The sequence below is a fragment of the Megalops cyprinoides genome, chromosome 24, assembly GCF_013368585.1.
Source record: "Megalops cyprinoides isolate fMegCyp1 chromosome 24, fMegCyp1.pri, whole genome shotgun sequence".
NCBI classification, from domain to species: Eukaryota; Metazoa; Chordata; class Actinopteri; order Elopiformes; family Megalopidae; genus Megalops; species Megalops cyprinoides.
In genome coordinates, this window is record NC_050606.1 from 7,740,320 (window position 1) to 7,761,680 (window position 21,361).

Sequence of the window (21,361 nt, forward strand, 5' to 3'; positions counted from 1 at the left end):
TCCCCCTTATGCACATAAATAAAAATACTCTACTGCAGAGCATTTCCGATTGCTAGGCTTCCATCTGGTGCCTTTCCACAATTGCTCCCTGGTCTGGATTTAAATGCACCAAAAACTAAGGCTGTGAAAAGAGGAATCCCTGCGTTTCCTTCTCTTTGTGACCTTTTATAGCTCTTGGTACATTTACAGAGGAACCATCATGTCTGAGACAAAACCTGTAAGTGAATCGAGATGCTGGACCACTCCAGGACTGTATCTATAAGCACTGCTGTTGTGGGAGGCCAGGCAGCACTGTGAGGCCACACATGCCCTAATTTTGAGCCTCCACACTCAGGTATAGACTTAATTTAGGAAGAGGGGGCATTGGTGTAAGCATCACGGCCACCTTGGAATGACTGAAAAGCAGTAGCCACACTTCTTAGGACGACGTCTTTCACCCTTCCATTTCCAAGGAATCAACAGAATGACGGTTGGTATGTTTTTCTGAGACCCCTGAATTTTCGAAAATATTTTCAAAGGAGTTTATATGTGGATGCAGACTGAATCTATCTGAAAAATAGGCTAAAATTTATTAATCAAATTCAGTCAATGCACGTTTCCTTCAAAATCACTGGAGAAGCGTACAAACAAGCTACAACAGTGTCACTGAGCAGAGTAGCGGAGAAGCTGATTGTGTCTACCTCTTCAAGGGACCCACTGAGTTATGATCTCGCTTTCAAAGAGTCTGCATTATTTGCTTAGCAGATGTCCTCTTCCATGGCAACTTACACAGCTTCCACCTTACTGATCAATTTATACAGCTGGTTCTGTACGAGGCAAAACAAAAAACCTTCCCCCTAACTTTCTGGTTGAGATCCCTAGCAACTAGGCCACATGAAACTTCAGATATTAAGTTTATAAACCAAAAAAAAAAAAAAAAACAGTGTTTTGGGAATACTTTTGAAAAGCTCCTCATTTCACAGATGCACTTTTTTCCCCATGTTCCTGACCTCCACTGCCTGTCTCTCAGCTGAGCCTTCACTCATGCTGCGATGTCAGAAGCGGGAGCGAGCTTCGCTCTCTTTTCCAGAGACGGACTTCCCGCGGAGAGGATTTAGCAGAAAACAAGCTGCACGTCAGCTTTGAGCGCTGCCATGTCAGCTAGGTCGAGGGGACGGCCCGTTCACGTCTCGCGTGAGAACTCCAGGGAATCTGTCTTTCTGCCGGGAGTGGGCCCTCAGATCGATCCGTCCTTATGCACTGCAGCCTGTGCTTTCTCCACCTGGAGAGGGAAGACCGCAACGTGCTAAAAGCCCCATCAGAGGTTAGGTAAGCCCTCCGGAAAGTGCTGCAGAGAGCCAATCTTCAGAGAAACCGTATAGCTGTCAGGCCTAATGCACCACTTCTCCGCCAACCGAGCTGCCGCCCGCCGACCAGATAACAGCAGTGGGTACAGAATCATTTTACATGTTCTGCACCTCATGCCATTAGAGATATGGTTGCTGAGGCAGAATTTTACGAAGAGACACAGAGACCTGTGAAGTGATTCGTATTTCCATTACTTTGATATTCAAATAATTGAAGCTGGTTTCCCCTCCCCCTCTGCACATCTACGGCTGGAACTCTTGGCATAATGGCACACTCCAACGCATTCATTACTAAAATAGCTAATCAGTATAATAACCAAGAAAGCTCCTTTGCGCAGCTATTGATTTCTGGTTCAGTTTTCATGATGGAATGAGGAATAAGACCATGCTTCAAAGTGACTGCGTGCTTCACATTTGAATGAGGGTTTGCTAAAGCTGTCATTTTTTTCCCATTTATGAACCAATTTACATGCAAAATAAACACAAAACGATAAGCTCACTGAACACAAAACTGCAAAGCCTCGGTTTTTTTTTTTTTTTTTTTTTTTTTTTTAATATGGGTCTTTGGCAATGGTTCACATGTTAAGCTAGACTAATTTTAACACGAGTGCCCCAGTTACTTATGTTATCTACATTTCACTTTTTTAAGTTGGGTGTTTTTATTGATTTGCCACATTTGTATCACACACTTGGTCACTTATTCATTATTTTATAACATTCAGTTAAAAGTATATGGAAATTCCACTGTTCCAACCCCCTAGCAGCTCAGTTATGCCAATTTCTTAAACGTTGGTTGCCAAAAGTTAAAATTTCAACACAGAACCGAGCCTAATAATTTACGTAGAGCTTTTGTGGTCTCCAACATAAATACTGATACAAGACAACAGAACTTTCCATTTTGCACCGACAAGCATCTGAATGGCGACCAAGTAATGACTCTGTGATATAATGACTGAATGCCTGAAGAGTAGAGCACTCAGTATCATCCTCAAAGATGGCAGCCAGTCAAAGCTGCTCAGATCTACTGGAGTTCCCTCCATTCTCACACCTCCTCCCCCTCCACAGCGGCGGGCTGGGACCAGGATATCCCTCCGCTCAGCGTTCGTACCCTGAAGCTAAACTGGCATTTACTTCTGTGTGCAGCGCCAGCTCCGCTCCGCTCTAGATTACACACTGCTGTAATGACAGCCAGACTCCCAGGCTTCAGTGCAGTCTGCCAGGAGATTTAGATTGAGATATTCGGTAGAAGGTTAAAGGAGAACGGAGACTCCCAGAGGACGCCACACCGCAAGGACTTCTGGGATGCCTCGACGCAGACCAAGATCAGGCTTCCGAGTTGTGACGGACACAGGGTGGGGCGACTCTGCCCTTTCCCTGTAATCTCAGCACGGAGCGGACAAGTGCAAACAATGCTTATCCAGCATATGCCAGCCAAAGCTCAACTGGGCCTGGTCCGCTTCTCCGCGATAAATTGGTTTCCTGACCTGGATTCTGCACTTAAGTTGTGACCCGCAACATCTGGGAGGCCTTTGTAGCCATCACTACAAATAATGCCCACACACAAACCTACACACACCCACACACATACAACACACATACACACACACACACACACAGCTGTGAAAACATTTGGTGCCATAAAGATGCAATTAGGAGACAGCACACTTCATTTCAACAGTGATGACACGTGCCAAAACATATGCATAAAATATACATAATATACATAAAATAAATCAGATATAATCTAACCATAATATACAATTTTATGCAAGGACTTTAAGTGTTTTTAATAGTTTCATATCTGGGTTAGTTAAAGGGCAATGGCATTACATGCAACTTCAGCAGTTGGCTAAATACTAGTGCGCACAGTTATGATGCACCCAAAATATACTGAAAAAGATACTTTAAAATCCTCATCAATGACGAATGATTCTGGTGGCATACTGTGAATGTCAGCATCCACTACAGTTTGTGGGACTGGCACCACAATTTAAATTTCAATGAGAAGCCCATAAAAGATTCACAAAAATGAATGAGATCTGAAGTGAAATGTGACACTTGGCATTAATAATAAATGATTCATTAATAACAAGACTTTGAGGCTCCAGGCTGAATGGATCAAAACGTGGCTCAGCTAAAGCCCTGAAGCCGTGTCTTGTGTACCCCTGCCTTAAATCATATCGGACAGGACAACAGACAGGACTCAATAGACACATCCTACTACTGTTTTCACTGGAGACCAAATACCACACAATGCTAACGTGCAGAGAAATACTGGAAAGGACTATGTGAATCTCTGATCCTAGCAAGAGACCTCAAGCAGCAGTCAGATGAAGCAGCTTCAGCCAGTTACTCAAAATCCAAAAATCGACAGATGCCAAAGCTTTTTGATTGATTTTGCAGTGCTCACTGAGATCTATCCAAAGGTGTCCGTTTGAATTTTTTGATGCCTCCCACATGTTCTTCTGGTAAAATCACCAGATTTTCAAGTTTCAGCAGGGGCTTAAATTGCTTTGACACTCTAAGGGAACATTTGCACCAGGGTCAGTTGGGCCAACGCTACTGCATAACATTATGAGAACAGACCTGAAGCCAAACAAGGTCAGTTACTGAGGGCAGAAAGAAATTTGCATCAAGACAGCAAGTTCAGACCCCTTGCTGTATTTCCGGGCTGTGCAAGCAGTTTTGGGCTCAGTTTTAGTTGACTGAAATCCTATCCGCTAATCGAACCCCATGTGAGCTTCCCTGTAACAGCACCATTTCCTCACTGAGCCAAGACACAGCAGCAAGCCCTGCCTTCCCTGCTGGTAGAAGGCAGACTCCATGTCAGCGCACACCCCACTTCACAACACTGCATTACATTATTGTCATTTAGCAGACAGTCTTATCCAGAGCGACTTACAATTTTATGCATTTATACAGCTGTATATTTACTGGGGAAAGTCTAGATTAAGTACCTTTCCCCTTAAAGGGGTACAGCAGCAGTGCCTCACTGGGGAAGTGAACCAGCAGCCTTTAAGGTTGCGAACTCTGCTCCTTACCACTACGCCACTGCATAGCGATGGACAACACCGTCTCTCACCACGGCCTCTAAGGCTGTAATTAACCAGCAAGAGTACCAGTCTCATTCCGCACCGTTCCCTAATAGGCATAGTGAAATGAATGCCCCTTTCATTTCGGATACACGCATATACGGGCCAAAAGGGTAACCATCTGAGAGGAAAGCAAAGTGCCATGCTGCTTAAGGAGATGGACTTTGAACTGAAGGTAATCCTGAATGAGGAGCTATGGCTGCAGGAAATATTCAGCCCTCGTGTCCGTTACCTGTATATAGGCCTACTCCTGAAATATAAATGCTTTGTCATTGTTCACAAGTGCAGCATGCCAAACCAAAAAGCCATTAAAGAGCTGTCACTTCCTGGCCATTTGCCAGGCTGGCCAAATTAATTCAGGGCACATTTCAGCACATTGGCAAGTCGTTTCAATACAAGGCTTCGGCGACCTAAATGACCCATTGACGTATTCAAATTCCTCTCTTCAATCGAGGTAAGGGAAATGCAAATATCCCTTCCACCAGGAGAAGGACCGGATATTAAAAAGGTTGTCTGGGGGGAAAAAAAAAGCCTTCATCTCAACAGCAGGGCCAGAGGAAACACCAATCATGGAGCCTGAGGAGACCGTTGGAGACGCAGAAACTCACTCAATCATTCATTAGGTGGACCTGCTTCACCAGCTGTTGATGTATGTTTGTTCCCGCCGCTATAGGAGCACCCGGTCTGACAGCCTGAGACTGCAGAAATACAGAGCCCTGCGAGTGCACACACCGGGGCACGTCAGCGCCGCGCGGACTCCCAGCAGCCTCGGGTTCTGCCGCTTCAACCAGCGAGGGGGGCGAGAGCCGATTCAGAGCAACACGTACAGGAGAGGAGGGTTCAGGGAAGGAGGGAGTGGCTGGGAATGAACAGAGGGGAGCATGAGGGGACAGGGAGGAGAGAGAAGATGTAGAGATGAGACAGAGAGCGATGCAACAGGGCAAAGAGAGGGGGGACGTGGGGGAAAGAGGGAAGAGAGGGAGAGGACAGTGAAAAGAGAGGAAGGGCAGAGGAAGGAGGAAGAGGTCAAGAGGACAGACAGGATGATGGTGGAAGAGAGGATAAAAAGGACGAAGAGAGGAGAACTAACAAGGCCATACAGATGAATGAACAGAGAAAGAAAAATGACAGGGGGGAGAGAGAGGGAGAAACAGAAATGGTCTGAGGAGAGACTACAGCCAGACTCCGGCAAACACATCAAGGGATCTCCTGATGCCCCTGCAGACTAACTGGATCTGAGACACCCTTCAAACCCTTCAAAAAGCCTGAAACAACACATCAGGGATATATGTGATGTGCTCTTGTGACAGGCCAACCATTTAACATTTTCAGTTCTGACTCTTTCTGAGAGATCAATTCAAAAAGATTAAAATACAGTCCTTTACTGTTGGTGCAGCATATCTACAGACATGTTATCTGAGTCATAAAAATGTCCTCATTTTTAAAACCACATGGAACACCACTGATAATTTCAGACACTTGCAAAAAAAAACATGCCATTTCAATCATTTTGTATTGAATAGCAGAGTCTGTTTTACAAAAAAGCTGACTCGGGGAGCCACACACAAAAAATTCCAATGCACCTGTACCGTCCTGTACCTGTGCAAATGGCAATAAAATCTCTTGAATCTTGAATCAAAGTTTGATGAGGGAACCCAGAGTGGCAGTGCAATAACCGAAGAAAAAAAAATGCTTAAATATATTCATCACCCTTTTTTACTCTCCATCTACCCATTGCCTGTGCTTTAAAAAAAGGCAATAAGATATCCTTTATATAGCATCCATGTGTTTGCTTACAAATTAACTTACAACAATTTCAGAAACAAACAGCCTAGCTACTACGCAGACATCAACCACAGCTAAACAGAGCTCACTCGCCGCTGTCTTGCAAGTGAATGTAGATAACATCCCTTTTCAGCTCAATGGCTGCAGTGAGTCTGCTGTGTGGACAGTCACTGAAGTGGGGTAACTACTTTGCATGTACACAAACCTCCAAAATCAAAGAACGCTGCCACATTGCAAAACCGTAGTTAATTAGATCATTTTCATTGTTGTGCTACACTAAAATCCACAGAATTTCCTTCTCAATTAAACATCTCTTTACATATTTAATTAACTGAACGTCACTGAATTTGGAAAACCTTGAATTGTATCTTATGATTGTGGCACAATCTTTACCCCTATATTCTCATGTTCAGAAGGAGCACATAGAGACCAGATGCATTAGAGATTTTAGGCCAGAGATGTTAGATAGCAACAAATGAGGAAAATCAAAGGGGGGAACACCCAAATGGCTGTATTCCCAGGCTTATAAAACCATGCGAACAAAAGTGTGTTTCATCCTTTAAAAAGCCTTTAATTGAAAATCTCCAAAATTACCCGCCATTATAAATTATCTAAAACTTTCCCTGGAAAGTTTCCAGATTTCTCAGTGTTCTTCCACCCACTTGCAGCCATAGCCTCTCTCTTTGGTCTGAGAAAGGTCATCTCACCTGTCAGCAGTTGGGACAGCATACACGTATGAGGCTGGGGGGGGTCTATGGTGAGCTGACATGAACAAATGGGGAAAATAAAATAATAAAATAAAAACAAAACAGCTGGTCCCTTTGGGGAAAAAATGCAAGTCCCAAAAAGAAGCAACTCATCAGAGGCTAAAACCCCAGTGCAAAGAAACGGGGCCAAGCCTCTGACTTTTGCTGGGGGAGTTAAAGGCTATGCTTACGCTATGGAGTCCCGCCACAGGAACGAGTCAGCAGCGAGGGACCACTCATGTGAGTCACTGACCTCAGGAAGGACGGACTCAACACAAAAGCAGTCCTTCACAGCCACCCCGAGCGTGACTCATTACCACGATGCATCACTCCGCCACTGCGTTCTCCCCAGGTTGGAGTGCCAGCGCTCATCAGATCTCGCCCTTTAAGATGAACGCTGATGACTCCCGGGGCAGCCGGAACCCGTTGAGAGAGTCCTGCAACCTGGGAAGAATGCTGCCTTTGTCAGCCTCTCATGCTATACTTCCAGATAGACTATCTTTTCACATCTTAACTTCCTAACAGTTTGACAGGATGTGGATATGACAATGTGATATTACATTACATTACATTATTGGCATTGAGCAGATGCTCTTATCCAGATCAACTTACAAAGGTTACAATTTTTTACATTACCTATTTATACAGCTGGATATTTACTCAGGCAATTCTGGGTTAAGTACCGTGCCCAAGGGTACAACAGTAGTGCCCCAGAGGGGAATCAAACCAGCAAGTTTTTCGGTTACGAGTCCTGCTCCTTACCACTATGCTACACAGACAATGTACTGTGGAATGCTCGAGGATATACTTACAAGTAGCAGTGGAGGTGCAGTGCATGATTAAACATCTGCCTGCAGGTAAGCATGTTCGCTCTCTGCACCGAGTATGGGGGGGGTGTGGCCACGGCCATGAGTGATTGCTTTGCCCTTAGGTAAACTTTAACCCGTCTGGCCTGATTAGAACAGAAGGAGAGCCCCTGGATTGCGTCAAAACTCCGTGCACATCTGTAGCTGTGAACATGAGTGTAATCTCCTCTGAATCAAAGCCTAATCCCACCTATTCTCCCCGATTTTTCGCAGAGCAAATCAAATTCTAGGTCACTGTGACATGAAATGGTGCATCCACAGTAGAATAGTAACAGCAGTAATAATGTAAAGCAATATACACATATATAATCCAGATTTGATTATTTGATGTTCTGTTGGTTGATCCAGGCCAATCATTTTAAAGTATATCATAATTTTAAATGTAATAATCTCATTACATTTAAACTGGCACAATAAAATCAATTATACAACTATTAATTTTATAGATTATCACTGGTACAGACCCCACATACGACAACAAATTTTTTTTAAATATTAAAACTCAGTTCAAGATTCAACTCAATTGTGGTATATGTAACACAGAAACGCGCACATCCACGCCCAACTCAGAAAGTGACGTATGTGTCATTTTTAATACCTAACTGTATGATTAAATCCCACCACACTTTGATTGCTCCCTTTCTGATTCCTTGCTTATGTCTCAAATTCTGCATGTGTACACTAAAAACGGTATCTAAGAGTGACATCCGTGACTCCGTTTAATTGCTTCACATCGCAGCGCCAGAATTACAGTATAACCGTACCTCCAGAGGAAATAAACTCACCGTTAATCTAAAAGGGGTCAGAGCAAGCCCATCGGTAGTGTCAAATGGATTCACACAATTCCATTTATTCAAATGCCGGGCAGCAATGGCTTAAATAAGACATGCTAAACGCAACCTCACGGCAGCTGGTAAAGCATAAACCGAAGAACTATTACCGGTGTCTGAAACGAATAAGAAAGTCATGGGTCTAGCATGTTTGGCTCGTGTCATCAAATTAACACATTCTTCTACCAGAATTCGAAGCTATCTGCAGACAGCTATGGGGAATCATAAAATCACTAAATAATCCTGTTAGTCTGTATAATAATATGAAAACGATACAAACTTTAGCACAGAGCGTTCAGTTCGAGGTTAGACGATGAGCAGCCTTTGTTGAAAAGACAACAAACATAACTAGAAACAGCAGGCGAATTCACAAAAACCCAGACGCTGTAGATGCGCAAAACTTGCACGTAGGTAGCCGCTCCTGCCAAACCATAATTTCGCTCAACTGAAAGCAAGCAAAATCGATACACGGTGGGAAGATAACGGAAACCGGAATGGAAATTGATTATCTCTGGTCTTCTCGTAAAACAATGACTCAATTAACAGGACAGAATGCCTCCCGCACACCAGATTATCGATGTAGTACTCGCCGCAACTAATACCTTCCGAGAAGATGATAGCTTTCAGTATTAACATTGCAACTGTAATCTACCATTGAATAAAAACGCTATTACTGTTAATCATACAGCAAACAAGAAATGTTGTTAAAAACGGCAGTTTTTTTCAGTAACTTAGCTGTTATTACCAACAGCACCGTCTGAATGTTAACTACCAAAATCTCATACAATATATATTTCTTTGGGTTATGGTTTTATATTCTGACGTTATCATTTATGATCAGCCAGTTTGAGGGAAAGGACGGACACACTGTGTATCAAACCCGGAGAATTCAACCCAATTGTGACAAGACTTGATAATAATAAAGACACACCCTCTGGTTACACCAACCAAACTAGTCAGGAATCGTTGTAATGAATGGGAATAACAAGTCTGCCCTGCACGAGGACAATCCGTTGTCACCTAAAATAACGAACCGCGTATAAACTGACACGACAAATTCCCATCCCTCTTGCAAACGCGCTCGGTTCTCATTTTTTTGATGTTATGGGGTCCCCCTGTTCCAGTCACACTCCACATTTCCTGTGTCTAGTTTGTTACACTGGCACGACAAACATCTAGTGATATTTCACAGAAAATACAAAATTTCAACAGCGTTTTTCTCTTACCTGAACATAATTGTTTTCGCAATAGTCCGCTACCCTAGTCAGGTTCTGGTAGCTCTCAACCAGGGCTCTTTTGCCGGCTGGAATTTCTTCCTCTAACAACATTTGCAGCTCTGCCATCTTGCATCTCCCTGCATCTCTTTTTTTCTCCTTTCCTTTGATTGAAACCACAAGCTCTGCCCCGAAACGGAGCTCCTTCGCCTGGTATTGTGGGATTCCTGTGGCCTCGCTTTCATTAACGATTTTTTTTTCACCAGTCGGACTCAAACACAAAAGACAGCGCTTTCGCAAAACAGAAAGCGCACTTATCTTTTATTGGCTTATGCGGTTTGCATGGGAAGTATACACCAATCATAGACGAATGCGGTGTCGTGCGATGAGAAAGGCCACGCATTGCACGCCACAAGCGCACGCTGGGACGGGTAGTTTTTTCCAAAGCATCCTCCGAACAGCGTTTGGAATGCTGCAAAATTACACATTCCAGCCATAGTTCAGACACAATGTTGCACATGTTCACTATCAACATAGTTTATGGCATCAAATGTAAATAGCATTTTCACAACAGCAAGATAATCCGTTCTCCTTCCTTTTTTAGCGTGAGTGAAATTAGTGTGTTTTAGGTCATTATTGGGTTGAATTGAGAAAGAACATTCAACACTACAAGCCCAACAAACAACTGCTTTTCGAGGGGCATTGTGGATCTTGTAGGAAATTTCCTCACAATCCTCTGGAAGCTTTAAGTAACGTTTATCTAACTAAACTACAATTCCCTAAACATGCGCTAGGAGTTGAAATCATATGGTTCCTGTTTGGAATGTATTTGAGAGGTCGCCGTATTTCCAGCAGATAGCTTGTAGCTAAATGGTAAGGTAATGGTATTGAGTATAGATTAACGTTAGCGCAATAAATTACCTAAACGCTGATGTACCATTCTGTTTTATTCATGTATTCATTCTGCTGTATATTTATTTCATGCTGTCGTTCGCTAAACAGATAGCTTGCTTTTGTGTAGCTAGTATGACAGGAATGTTTCGATAGATAGCTAGTCAGCTACCTGTCGACACGAGCTAAGTAGCAATCTTACTACTGCGTATAATAGTTAATATTTAATGGCAGGGTTTTAAACCTTCATCAGATTTAAAGCGAACGTTGTCCTGGCAATGTAGCAGTGGATATAGATCGATATGTACATGTGTATGGTTTCATCACAAATGTAGGGACGGTGTCATGTTGTTTCCAAGATGACGTTAGCCAGGACACCTTGCCGGTTGTAAGCGACTAAATCAATTAATCTTCTTTTTAATCTCTAGGTCAAAAGATTTGCTGCCGACACTTGCCATCTTGTGTCATAATGGCGGATGACAGACCAATCCACGAGCTCAGGTTTGACGCTGCCGTGAGAGTAATACAGAGTTTACCTCGTAATGGTAAGGTCCATCTTGCTTACATTCAGTTCACTGTTATACTCCACTGTTAAGTGGTCCTGTTTTCAGCGATGGTAGTTTATTAAGTCAGTTGTGTATGCTGGCTTCCTCTTTTCAATCACACATTGCTCTCCGTTTAGCTTCTGCTCTACCACAATTCAGTAAACGCCTTATGAAAATTCATTTTTTTCCCCATTTAAATGCGAAGAAGCCCATGTGTTAAATGACTGAATGCATGTTTAAATGACATTGGTTGTTTAAGATTTTGCACAACCGTTAAGCTTCTCTTAATGAAAGTATTGCTCCATATGTTTTTCTAAGTGTCTGATTGCAGTAAACACTATATGAGTGATTAGGCTAAGCTAAAGCACTGAGACTTAGCCGTGAACTAAACCGTGGGTGCTGCTGCATTTTAGGCAACCGTCTCTTAAGAGTAATTTCCCATGTCCCACTGCATTTTTATTTTAGTAAAGACTACTTATTCATAGGGTGTAATGAAATGGGAAAACGTGAAAGCTAAGTACAGCACATCATCTAAGGACAGACAAATCGGTGAACGGAAGATTACTGTATTCCATTGCCAGATTTCATGCTTCTGGAGCAACAGTCCTCATTTGGTTTGGGCGTGTTTCAGGTCCTTTCCAGCCATCAAATGATATGATGCTGAAATTCTACAGTTACTACAAACAGGCTACACAAGGTCCATGCAGAATTCCCAGGCCTGGCTTCTGGGATCCTGTGGGCAAAGTCAAATGGTAAATGGCTTTTTCAGGCTGATGAGGTACTACGTCTGGCTCCATCAAGATTATTTTATTCTCTAGCTGTTTTGTTCTGAATCTATTATTAGTATTGTATGTATTACTAGTATTGAATGTATTACTAGAGGAGGAGTTACATCTCTCAGAATTTCTTCGGGCAAATTAACAATTGATCAACACATGGGGACAAAGCTGATGGGTATATCCGATAACCAGTACTTTATGTGGTGTCGGCTTTTAGATGGGTTGCTTTTTTTCTAGAAAACTTCTCCTTTGAGAAAACTTTTATATTAGTCAAAGTAGGTTCTAAATGATTAGGGTGCACCCAAATGCATTAAAATATTTTATGAAATAACATACAGATATTGATTCCACTCAAAGCACCAGCAAGGCTACCAGTGTCAGTCATGCCATCTCATTGAAGACTGTTTGCATAGAGATCTTCTAGTCTGAAGATGTCTCCTGTCTCCTCAAGGGATGCATGGAATTCTCTGGGTGACATGCCAAGGGAGAAGGCAATGATAGCGTACGTCGATGAAATGAAGGAGGTAAGCGACTTGCGCTTATGAATAACCATGCAATTATTAAAATTATATTATGTTTTAGAGTAATTCGATTGTTCTTAGGTGAAATTGGGTGTTGCGTGCCAAGCCCCTGTACCATATGTGGGTCTGCATTGTTGTAGATTCTGGAAACCCTGCCGGTCACCGATAAGGTGGAGGAGCTGCTGGAAGTTCTGGGCCCGTTCTATGACGTGGTGGAGGGCGGCGGCGAGACACCTGACCTGACCTTGGGTACGTGAAGACGCTACACAGGATCGGGCCTCGCGAATGCGATTCAGGAGAGCTCACCGTTCCTGGGTCTGAGTTAGAGCAGCAGCTCTACCCCATTTTGTGGGGCGGGGGAATTTAGGACCATTGTTCTGCTGTTGTCAGATGTGACTCGACAGCCGGCTATATTTGGATTTGGAATGAGAAAGATTTTCAAAGCTCCATGAATAAACCAGTGTCCTGCATCTGTGTAACTATATTTGTCAAGAAAAAAAGGTCACATCCAGGGCACAACTTGTTTTGGCAATTTCTCCATAAAATCAACTCATTAGTCAGTGTCAGCTGTTATTACAACATAGGGTGCATTCATGTATATTTCACAATGTGGTGCTGATAGGCTTTTGATTCCTTGAGTGAATTTAACTCCCTACACACCTCATATTCCCTAGGAGTGTCCCCCCTAGGACATGGTGTGTTTGTAATGTTACTTTTTACCTGTGTTTCATGTTCAGCCCAACTGGAAGGCTTTGCTTTGGCAAAGGAAGGCAATTGTGTTGTCCAGCCCCACCTCCACCTCCACCTCCCAATTTCCCCTGCAGTGTCAGTGATTTAGTCAGCTGCTGCACATCAGTTGTTTCTTTTAACATTCCTGTAGCTTTCTGCTGTGTGTGTTGGTGATCTGAAGTTACGCTGTGTCCATTAGTAGATCATAGCTGCGGTCAGTCATTCCTCTAGCTTGGTTCTTCTCCTGCCTTCAAATAACCTTGAGCTTAAATAACTCTTCAGAAAGCAAGGGTATTCCTAATAATCCCAGATGCCCCTCCCCAGAAGTGCTTGCCGCTGGCATTGGTGCTGTTGTTTAAACAGCGGATGCTTGCTGTTGCCATAGGCTAGAATGTGATTGCTAATTTGCAGTTTGCTCTGGTGACATGTAGAGTAGCGTGCTTGCAAATGTATGGATAAGCGTTTATTGGATATAAAGGAGATGACGGAGGTGAGGAGGTGTGATATCTGTGTTGTGGTGGGTGGTAATAGGCAAACGTAGGAATCAATTGTTTAATACTGTTCAGATGCGCTAACATCATCGGCAAAGAGTGTCACGCAAAGCACTGGAAGGACTTTAAGTGTGAATGACAAAGCGGATGCCAGCGACACGAGTATTGAATCCGAGGGCGACGAAGTGGAGGAGTCAGAGGAGGAGGAGTCAGAGGAGGAAGAGGAGGAGCAGGAGAAGGAAGAAGAGAAAGTGGAGAAAGGTACAAAGCAAACTAACAACCCCAAACAAGTAGAAAGGGAGGAGAGGGACAGACCACATAAAATGACGTGACATTGGTGTGGGTCATAGATTCCCCCCCCAAGCAATGGCTCCAAGCACTCATCTTGGTGTCTCTGGATGGGCCAGTCATAGCATTTGTTTTCAGTTCTAACCCAGACGTTCTCCCTCCCGTGTCCTCCAGAAAAGGACGTGGCGAGGCTGAAAGCAGACAGCATCCCGGCGAAGGCCCACGCCCCGCTCTCCAACGGCAGCGTGGAGCACAGCCTGTCTTCCATGACCAACGGCACCCACAGCTCCCTGAACAGCGAGTGCTTGGACGAGGAGCTGGCCTTCAGCCTGCAGCCGTCCCAGCAGCCCCTCGACTTCAACGGGCATCTCAGTGGTAAGCGGCGGAGCTAGCAGTAGCAGTTAGCGTGTCGTTGCTGGAGCATCTGCGTGCTTGCTGCCTCAGAGGAGGTTAATCAAAATTCAAGCTTGCAGACAAACCGTTTGTGCATACACTTACCACTATCAGTGGTAGGTAGACTGTCAGTGGTAGTATCGTGGCAGTAGTGTGGTGTAGTGGTAAGGAGCAGGGCTTGTAACCGAAATGTCGCTGGTTTGAATCCTAGCTGGGGCACTGCTGTTGCACCCTTGGGCAAGGTACTTAACCTAGAATTGCCTCAGTAAATATTCAGCTGTATAAATAGGAGCATCTGCTATATAATGGAGCATCTGCTAAGTGACAATTATAACTTAAGAATAAAAGGGTAAAGTAACTGTAGCAAGCAGTAATCCCCCTATATCTAATTTGACAATCTATGGGCAGTAAGTGGGAACATCAAACATTGGTGATGGGGTGTACAGAAACATAATGAGTTGATATACTGTAAAGATGTATGCATATGTGATATACATACAATGGCCTGCCCTAAACAACTGAACAATTAACTATAAGATAAGACCTTTGGAGTCTGAAAAAACCGGTGGGTCTGGCGGGGATTTTCTTTAACCCTCAGACATGTGATCACATAAGCAGCTCAGGTCTGCCTTTTCCGCGGTTTTGCATGCCCCATGGGGCCCGGGATCTGCACCCAGTGTGGCGGCTCCAGGGCGTCGCTGCGCTTCTGAGAGAGCGCTGCGGTAGAAACGATCCGGTAAGTAGGTCGCGTCCGTGGCTGATTCGCTCTGTTCCCTCTGCAGCCCCTCGCTCAGATCGGGGCGAGGATGCGACGGGGCCCCAGCACCTGGCCAGCGACTCGGACGGGGAGGTGTACTGCGACTCCATGGAGCAGCTCGGGCTGGAGGAGGTGAGACGCCAGCGCTGCATTGTGGGGTTCATTTTTCCTCCCAGCCTACAGAGGCTGTTGCTCAGCAACATGGCCATGCCCACTACAGGATTGGTGTGTTTTCCAGTCAGGTGGCCACATGTTTACAGTGGTTGGAGATGGGGGGGGGGAGGCTGGAACACTATTGACATGGGCAGACTGTCCTGACATCTCCAGCAAACGTTGCCTTCCTCCTTACATACAGTGCACTCTCTCCTCTGATTGGTCTAGATGCCCTATGTGACGGCATAAAGGCTAGTTTAGAGTAGGGCGTAATGGATGCAGAGACAAGCGATAAGCCATAGCTTCAAATGCAAGCAGTAGTGGCTGATGCAGTCTGTGCACAAGCATCAAGTTCACTCTTAACATGACATAAATGCATTGATTTCATCATCCATTGAGTCCATCATAAATACATCCTGGTGATACCAAGGGCTGTAGACTTTCTCAGCACCTGCTTTACGAAAAACATTTTTGATGTCTCCTCAAGGGATCTGGGGTGCTCATTAACCACTCTCTGGAGACGGGTGAGGTGAGCAACCTTTCTGGAGTGGAGCAGGGGCTGCTGGGAGAGGCACCTGTGAAGGACGATCTCCAGGAAGGATCCAACTGCATCCAGCACGGAGGGGAGGAGGGGACACCTGGCGGACACATGCCCCACAGGGAGAGGCTAAGCACAGGCAGGCCTGACACCTCCCTGGTCAGGAGAGGAAGAGGTGAGGCTCAAACTAGTCCTAATAGGACTGTGTGCCATACATCAAGGCACGGTTCCAGCCTTTGAACAGAAGAAATGCTGTTCATTTGATAGGGTATGAATCAGTGTGAGGAAATACAATCCCTTTCTCCTTTCCATGACAATGTCACAGGAGAGCGCTGCTCCTCGTAGGACTCTCAGCACGTCACATGTACTGCACGAGTCACATTTTATAAAAGCCTTTCAAAAGGACCTCCTTACTTGTCCTGTAATTGTGACCAATCCTAGCCAGACAGCGGCCTTTTCAGACCTGTGTGTCATCATGGGCATTCACCGCCTGGCCGTGTGCTTCAGCCTCCAGGTCATCGGGGGCCGGCTCCGGCGGGGGGGCCCGGGGGGGGCTGCCAGGCGGTGGAGACGGAGACGGGGAGCGCTGGGGGTCGGAGGGCGGGGCCGAGGGCAGCCTGAACGAGCAGATCGCCGCGGCGCTGGCGCGGCTGCAGGAGGACATGCAGAGCGTGCTGCAGCGGCTGCACACGCTGGAGGCCCTGACCGCCTCGCAGGTAAGGAGGGAGGCGGAGCCGGGGCGGACGGCACGGGCTCACCTGTGTGACCCGCCACACCCGTCTGTCCCTCTGACATCGCGGGCTCACCTGTGTGACCCGCTACACCCGTCTGTCCCTCTGTAAGCAATGTGTCTGTGTATATACTGCGTGTGTACAGTGCCACCTATACTTGTCACCTTCCTCATTTAAAAGGAGCAAAAACATGATATAACGGGAAAAAAGAACACATTGCATGTTTGCATACTGATTAATGCTTAAAACATATAACAGATGTTCATCTTTGACGTTGCACTTGAGTCTTAGTCATAATGTACTGTCATAAGTAAATAATTTTATTCCAGGGTGCGGTGTTAACGTTTTTTTTATGCTAAATATTTGTTGAATATTAGCATTGCCCATCTTGCATGGCAATCTTGCCTGCATTCATTCGACTGCTAATGCTCAAAATTTTTGAGTAGCTATGATCCGTATATTAATATAATTAATATCTCATTTTCACTCTCTAGACAAGATCATTATCTCTGCAGCAGAGTTACCCATCACCCTCGGTAGACAAGGTAAGACCTCTAATCTTCCTCTCCAAAGACAAATCCCTACCACTCTCGTTTACCCAAATTAAAATTAGCGTGAACCTGAGTGGAGCATACTCGGTGTCGGAACTCATGTTCATGTTCAAAAACATCCTAATGGCCCACAGTTTAGGACAGAATGAGTGCCACCCCTGGCTTCTGTCTGTGTTTCCATGTCTGAGCCCAGTTCACTCAGTTTCCAGAGAGAGAAATTAGTAAGAACAGAGCTGAATTAGAGTACTAAAAATGGTACAACAGAATTGGACAAGTCAAAGCACAGAAAGGTTTGTACATTTCTTGCAGAAAAGGGCTGGTTATGCAAAGAGTTACCACTTCACATTAAATGTATTTTCTCTGTGGTTTTTGGGATATATCATGCATACCTTTGACTGTCTCACCTAATCATGATAATGGTAGTGTAAATGAAACATTTCAACAAACAATTAAACCTGCCAAACTTAACTGTGTCACCAATGTGAAGGCATTGGTATCTTGATAACATATTTCTCAAGTCCTTGAAATTGCTTACGTCACTGCAGTTCCTGTTCTCAATATAAGTGCTTAAAAATGGAGTGAAACAGTGCTTGGGTCTTCCAGAAACCACCCTGGTGGCCTTTTGATGTCTCCCCTGGCACGGTGGCCTTTGCTGTTGTCTGGCCCTTCGTCGTGCACTGGCTGGTGTGGCTCTACCTCCAGCGAAGGAGAAGGTAATCACTTCCTGTTGGTCAGGGGACTCCTATTTACAGAAAGAAGCCATGTGGTGAAGCCATGACACCAACACCAGTCGATGAGAGAGTGTACTCCCAGATTTCCTTGACTTCTACATTTACACCATAGAATCTTGGTGTATTACTTGCTGTTTATTTTACATGTAGTGTCACAGTGTGTTTTGGATTCTGTGATCTAGTGACTGATGGTATGGTAGAGTACTTGGCTTCCGTTGTCTAGTCGGGCTGCACAAGTTAACTTGTGGTAGGTGCTTGAATGGTGTTGTGCTCACACTCGCTGGTCTGGGAGTGTTGTTTGCCTAGTCTGACACTGTTCATTCATTCAACTTGAATGGATACACATCTGTTCCATCTGTGTTAGAAGTCACTCTGGATAAGAGCGTCTTCTAAATCAATGTAATGTGCCGGGTGGCACACAAAGGCACCGTTTTTCTCTGAAGCATGGATCGAACCTCTGTTTCAGTGTTAAACAAATCTGCTCCTATTTTAACCACACGAGAAGAAACATACCATTTTTGATTACCAATGTTGACGTTTGTGGTGTTTTTTTTTTTTTTTTTTTTCTTGCAGGAAGATGAATTGAAAACCGTTTGAGCCGACAGTATGACAAGAGGGTTTGATGTCTCCTGTTCTATCGCGGGCATTACTGTACTTAATCCCTCTTACACATATCTCTACTGTAGCTCTTGCTTTTGCACTACAATGATGGCACTACTACTACTAGTAAGTTGCACCTTTTAACCTACCAGTACTGGAATTTGGTACCAAGGAAAAATTGTGAATGCAAGGTATATAAGGCAACTTATAATCATGCAAGCTTATTTTTTATTACAGTGACTGGTAAGGGTGTCAGTCACTCCTGTTTTGAATGAATGGTAGCATTAACCTGTAAAAGAAAGAGCTAGCTCTGTATGATTCAGGAGTGTGTGGTTTAATTGTAGTAAACCATTGTGTATCTCCCTAGATTTTATTTCTATCTTTAATTCCCTTGAAGCATGTGGATGTCATAGTTTGTCTCAACTTCTAGCTAAACTGGTATTTCCTACCCCCACAGCACTCTGTATGCAGTTTTCAGTACATTATAACAATCACCTCATCTATTACTCTCACATTAGTTAAATTTATCATGATGCATCTGCAGTCAAATGCAGAAAGTACTAATTTTTATGATGTTTACGTCAAACATCTAATTCATTTAATGTTACATGAATAGGTACTGTTTATTCTTATTACAAAGCAGAAAGGAGGTACTGGTAATAGGCTTGTCAGTCTGGACAGAGTGTAGTTAAGTTCTGAGGAAGGCTTGGTGAAAGGTCTCTACACTATGAGGATGCAGGGATGAACAAAGATATTTTGTTGTTGAGTGTCAAAATGCCAGCACAATTCTGTATCAGCTCACACTTACTCTTCGGCCAATATCTAACCGCAATGCACTTTGTTGCTAGCACTATGCACTGTTTGAATTGTGAAATTCAGCAAGTGTTACATTTTTTAAAATATTTCAGAGATTGTAAAACTGATCCTGTTGTAGCTAATGTATGTATGTAACACTTGCCTGACTTTGTTGTTCAGAGTTAAGGAGACAGCATGTTGCAGTTTGAAAATCAGCATATCATTAAACTGGGTAGGTTGTGTTGTGGATGCTAGCCCTATATGCCAATGTTGGCATATCCAGACATGAACAGTCAATAAAACGCATAGGATAATTAAAAGTACGCTATGTGCAGAAGAAGACAGATGCTAAAAAGTTCTGAAAAGAAAAGCTTAACTTGAAATAAAACTTAAGAACAAACTAGGTATTTTCTTATTTATGAGAATATTTTTATTTCTGAAGTTTTCCCTTTGTGAGAATTGAGAAAGATTCTTGTTTGAAAAATGGCAATCATAAATTCTTGAGATTCAGTTTAGTTCACAGAACTCATTCTGACCTCCTCCTCCTTCTTGATTCTTTTACTCTTGTGAAATTGAACATCACTGAGGTGTAATTCAAATAGGGGAGTCTTCTTAACCTTACACCAAAGTCTGTGGAAGCCCCTTAACCTGGCTTAGAAAGTAGCTGTTGTCAAGGGAATGTCTCTTATAAAGGATGAAGCTGGGTATGTGTCTAATTTGGCTTAAGCATAACCCACAATCGGAGACTAAAAAGAAGGTAGGACCGAAGAGGCTGCCAAGGCCAAATATTCTAGCGTTAAAATCCCTTTAGGATTAACCAAAATGAATAAACAGTGTCTATACCAGGAAGTGCCATGCATAGATTCCTCTTTTTAGATGCTCTTAGGTAGGAGCACTGTCAGGCCTAGTCTGTAAGGCCCAGAATGGCACTGGTTTTTCAGATGGACTGAAACTTGTAAGACTCACCTTTACCCAAAATGACTTTTAGAACTGCCGATACAAATGGAGACTGAAATTAACCACAGCTGGCATGAAAAACCGCAACCATTCCAGGCCCTTGAGGGCTCACATTAACTGAGATTACAGTTCTATTTCATTAACCTTAATATCTGCTTTATTGTATAGCTTTAAAACAGATTAGAACAAATTGTTTAATACTATTAATTCAACAAGACAGGGTTAGAAAGCATCCTTTGAAAAGTAAACTCTGGTAGGACTGATAATGTATGAATTGTATTTGTTATACTGTTTGAACTGATTTTAAGATTTACAGTGGCAATATTTTTTAAAGCATTTTGTCCTTTTCTCTTTCAGTGTAAATTATGTTCAATAATGTTAATAGCTGTACAGATCAGATTATTTTAAAAAATTAAAAATGCAATATTTTAATTGCATTTTACTATAATGATATAGAGTACAAACATCTATATTCATTTAAATTGTAACAAGGTTGCATCGGCAGTTGAACTGATTGTAGAGTTCTAGAGCCATATCTTGTTCATGCATTCTACATTTCTATGTAAACGAAACTAACAAGGCTCTCCTTTTCTGCCTTCAGACAGCAGGTGTTTAGCATGAGGATTACTACTGTCAAAGCATGAATAAAATTTTCATAAAACTCACAGGAGCCCTTTCGTTTCTTCAGTAAACCTTGCACGACATTTCTAAACATGTTTTGATGGAAAAATTTGGATAGGATTAAAGGACACAATAAGTGGATAATGATAAACTTGACTTTTAAGCACTTACCATGCAGCATATATCATGTAAAATGTATAATATATAACATAATGTAAATGTGTAATATGTTACATGGTTTACATTACAAAAGAATGTGCCACCCAAGTGTAAAGAATGAAGAATTTATAAATTACCTATAAATCTGCCCCTGACCTTCTGCTTGCATGGTAAGCTTTTTTATTAGAGTTCATTTTCAAATCCCCAAAAAACTTAGTGGTTTCAAGCTCCAACAAGATATACATAATAAGA

The 21,361-nt window shown here is 43.4% G+C and overlaps 2 protein-coding genes across 6 annotated transcripts in view; one reads left to right on the plus strand and one right to left on the minus strand.

The window, feature by feature from the left end:
- LOC118770841 (abl interactor 1) overlaps positions 1-10,054 on the minus strand; it is a 44,683-nt gene extending 34,629 nt beyond the window's left edge. For all 4 annotated transcript variants that reach the window (XM_036518574.1, XM_036518572.1, XM_036518573.1 and 1 more), the window contains exon 1: positions 9,892-10,054. In XM_036518574.1, coding sequence (XP_036374467.1) covers positions 9,892-10,008 — 117 coding nt within the window. In that variant the 5' untranslated portion in view covers positions 10,009-10,054. The remainder of the gene's footprint in view (positions 1-9,891) is intronic.
- Positions 10,055-10,689: 635 nt separating this feature from the next.
- LOC118771416 (acyl-CoA-binding domain-containing protein 5A-like) lies at positions 10,690-19,769 on the plus strand. 2 transcript variants are annotated; one of them, XM_036519403.1, is made up of 13 exons: positions 10,690-10,752; positions 11,199-11,315; positions 11,947-12,067; positions 12,546-12,618; positions 12,756-12,864; positions 13,911-14,096; positions 14,298-14,498; positions 15,299-15,405; positions 15,914-16,139; positions 16,472-16,680; positions 17,190-17,240; positions 17,850-17,959; positions 18,551-19,769. In XM_036519403.1, exons 2-13 carry the CDS (start codon positions 11,240-11,242, stop codon positions 18,561-18,563), a joined length of 1,482 nt encoding a protein of 493 aa, XP_036375296.1. In that variant the 5' UTR covers positions 10,690-10,752; positions 11,199-11,239; the 3' UTR covers positions 18,564-19,769. The 2 variants fall into 2 exon arrangements, with proteins under 2 accessions (XP_036375296.1, XP_036375297.1); XM_036519404.1 differs by lacking the exon at positions 13,911-14,096.
- The last annotated feature ends 1,592 nt before the right edge of the window (positions 19,770-21,361 follow it).

What these genes read in the sequence shown, in the direction of transcription:
- LOC118771416 (XM_036519403.1), top strand. Translation starts at nt 11,240, where the DNA reads ATGGCGGATGACAGACCAATCCACGAGCTCAGGTTTGACGCTGCCGTG. An exon ending in GACACCTGACCTGACCTTGG is followed by an intron (nt 12,865 to 13,910) that starts GTACGTGAAGAC and finishes AATACTGTTCAG; the next exon opens with ATGCGCTAACATCATCGGCA. An exon ending in CCTGGTCAGGAGAGGAAGAG is followed by an intron (nt 16,140 to 16,471) that starts GTGAGGCTCAAA and finishes CGTGTGCTTCAG; the next exon opens with CCTCCAGGTCATCGGGGGCC.